The sequence below is a fragment of the Triticum aestivum genome, chromosome 1B, assembly GCF_018294505.1.
Source record: "Triticum aestivum cultivar Chinese Spring chromosome 1B, IWGSC CS RefSeq v2.1, whole genome shotgun sequence".
Lineage (NCBI taxonomy): Eukaryota > Viridiplantae > Streptophyta > Magnoliopsida > Poales > Poaceae > Triticum > Triticum aestivum.
Genome location: NC_057795.1, coordinates 76940382 through 76942948, shown reverse-complemented (window position 1 = coordinate 76942948; position 2567 = coordinate 76940382). Strand labels below are relative to the sequence as shown.

General features: G+C 48.3%; 1 protein-coding gene across 1 annotated transcript; it reads right to left on the bottom strand.

Annotated features, from left to right (window-relative positions):
* Positions 1-1236: 1236 nt before the first annotated feature.
* On the bottom strand, positions 1237-2354 carry LOC123077331 (uncharacterized). Its single transcript, XM_044499599.1, has 2 exons — positions 1722-2354; positions 1237-1371 (listed from the first exon to the last, which is right to left on the bottom strand). The coding sequence occupies exons 1-2, from the start codon at positions 2352-2354 to the stop codon at positions 1237-1239; spliced, it is 768 nt and encodes a 255-aa protein (XP_044355534.1).
* Positions 2355-2567: the final 213 nt, after the last annotated feature.

Sequence of the window (2567 nt, the reverse complement as noted above, 5' to 3'; positions counted from 1 at the left end):
ACCCCGGACGTGAGGGGGGTCACACTTCGGAGAAGCATGCCGAGCGCTTGCAACCGCCACAATACTTCTGTCGGCATAACTGTTTTTAATTTTAATAAATTATAAGGACCTACATTCAAAAGAACATGAGGTTATATTATTAACATACTCGAAAAAAACTACATATATATTCATAATCTATGGAAAAATTTCACCAAATGGATAAATAATCTCTCTATATTTATATTTACATATGCTACATTTAAGTTAATTAGATAATAATACATAAAAATGTATTAAAAATTATATACGAAAACTAAAAAAATATAATTAACTATGCCGAGGGTAGAGCCGTCGGCATAGCTGCGGTTGTGTTAGCTGGTCGGTGCGCCTCGGATTTGTGACGTGGCAGGCGCCTCGGATCGATGACGTGGAGCAGACATATGCCGACAGCCACCGTCTCTGCCGTCGGCATAGATTACGTGGTTAGCTGCCCGTCACTGGCCGGGTCGCCGGGCCCACAACTATGTCGACGGCCCGACTATGCCGACGGCAGCTATAGGCATACTTCAAGCTGCGCCGACGGCTTTTGTGTACCGACGGGGTCCGTCAGCATATCTGAGGATAGCCCGATGGCTTGGGTACGCCGGCGGCCTGACCTTGGCTGTTGGCATAGCTCGGAGTAGGCCGACGGGGGCCGTCGGCATATCTGAGGATAGCCCGACGGCCTGGCTGTTGGCATAGCTCGGAGTAGGCCGACAGGGGCCGTCGGCATAGATTTGGCCGTCGGGGTAGCGTCTGTTCCGGTAGTGCCTTTGCCGGCGGCGAGGAGGAGGGAGGAGGAGGGGAGGAGCCGTGGTGGCGGCGGTCTTGGGTGCTGAGAGGAGAGACACTGGGCCTATCTCGCGTCGAGCAAGAAAGCAACTCCCTCTTGCATTGAGCTTGTAGAAATAAATCTAGTTCAAACTTTCATTATTTCTGGGATGTAAGGTTGCATGTATACTGTTTGAGAACTCCTAGTTGAATATAATCCATTCTAACTGACCAATTCATCAATTGGCAGAATCTGGGATTCAGCACGGTAGCTGCATGCATGCAGCATGCAGAAGAAAATTGTTTGACTAATTTTTCACGATTAAATCCAGTGCCAACTGTAGAAGATCGACGTCAAATGGCAATAACTAGATAGCGATATCAGAAATGAAAGGTAGTATCTGAAAGGGAAATAGTGAATAAACAGATAGATATATATAGCAATCACACGTGAATGACTTCCTCAGGAGGTCCCCTCTTGCAGCGTGCATTCTTCTTTGGCAGGAAGACATCCGTGAGGACGGTCTTGGACTTGAGGGCAGCAGCGAGTATCAAAGTTTTAAATAGCGCGCTAAGCATCTTAGCGCCGGACCTCTTTCAAATGCTATAGCGTGCTATAGCGGAGCTATAGCGCGCTATTTAAAATGTTTGTTCATTTGTTTGGATCAAAGTCTCTTAGCGCAAGACCTTTTGTAAACGCTATAGCGTGCTATAGCGGAGCTATAGCGGGCTATTTGAAACAGTGGCGAGTATCCCCAACGCCTAGATCCAAACACAGAGAAAAAACAATAAATCAATCACCAGCTGCACCACTGAATCAAAGACACCATCGTACCTAATTAATATTCAAATCAAGGGTAGGCACCACCTAATCTAATCGGGAGTAGACGATCCAAGAAACTGAAGCACAGCACAACATCTATATATACCTCTTCCTTGCCCATCTTGACGGTCTTCCTCTCCAGCACGCTGAGGTCCTGAACGCCGCAATGCGCAAGCAATGTGATGCCCGACAGCAGGCTGGGCGCCGGACTCACCCAGAGGTCGTCCTTGATGGTGTACGCAGATGCCTGCCACTTCCTGCCAGCTGTCGCCACCTCCTCATTCTCGCTGGAGAGAAGCATAGGATCGAACATTCTACCTTTGCAGGCGGGGCAGGCGCTGCCACTGCGGGCCGAGAGAAATCCACAGCTTCTGCCGGTCTTCTTATTTTCACAGGTGTAGAAGTGGGTGTTGCAGTTGCTCAGCTCGGTGCCTAGCAGCTCCTCCAGGTGGCAGAGCGTGGCCGGAGCGACAGCCGGGCTCAGGTGCTGCTCCTTGCCCTTGTAGTCAGCATCCCGCATCTCCACGCTCGCAAGCAAATTACCGAAGCTGCCGGCGATGCGCTCTTGGGTGAGCAGGTTGCTGATGCTGCCCAGCGGCAGTGAGAGGAGGCCCGACAGGAACTCGACGACGTCGTTGCCAGCCTCGGCGAAACAAACCGTGGCTGCCTTGGTGTCGATCAACAGCGTGATCGATAGCTTGTCACTCGCCCTTGTGTGGACCAACCTTCTATTCTTCATTGATTTTTGTCTATTTGTATAGCTCCTGCTAACTGGCCATATTTATATAAAAATATATCAACATCTATAATAATAAAATTATACAGTATGAACATTAAATTCTTCCCGGCAAAAAAAGAATATTAAATTCTTGATGCATCCAAAGTTGGTTAGATTTTACAAAGTTTAACTTGAATTATTAACATCCCGTAGGACCTAGGCCTTATTCCATTA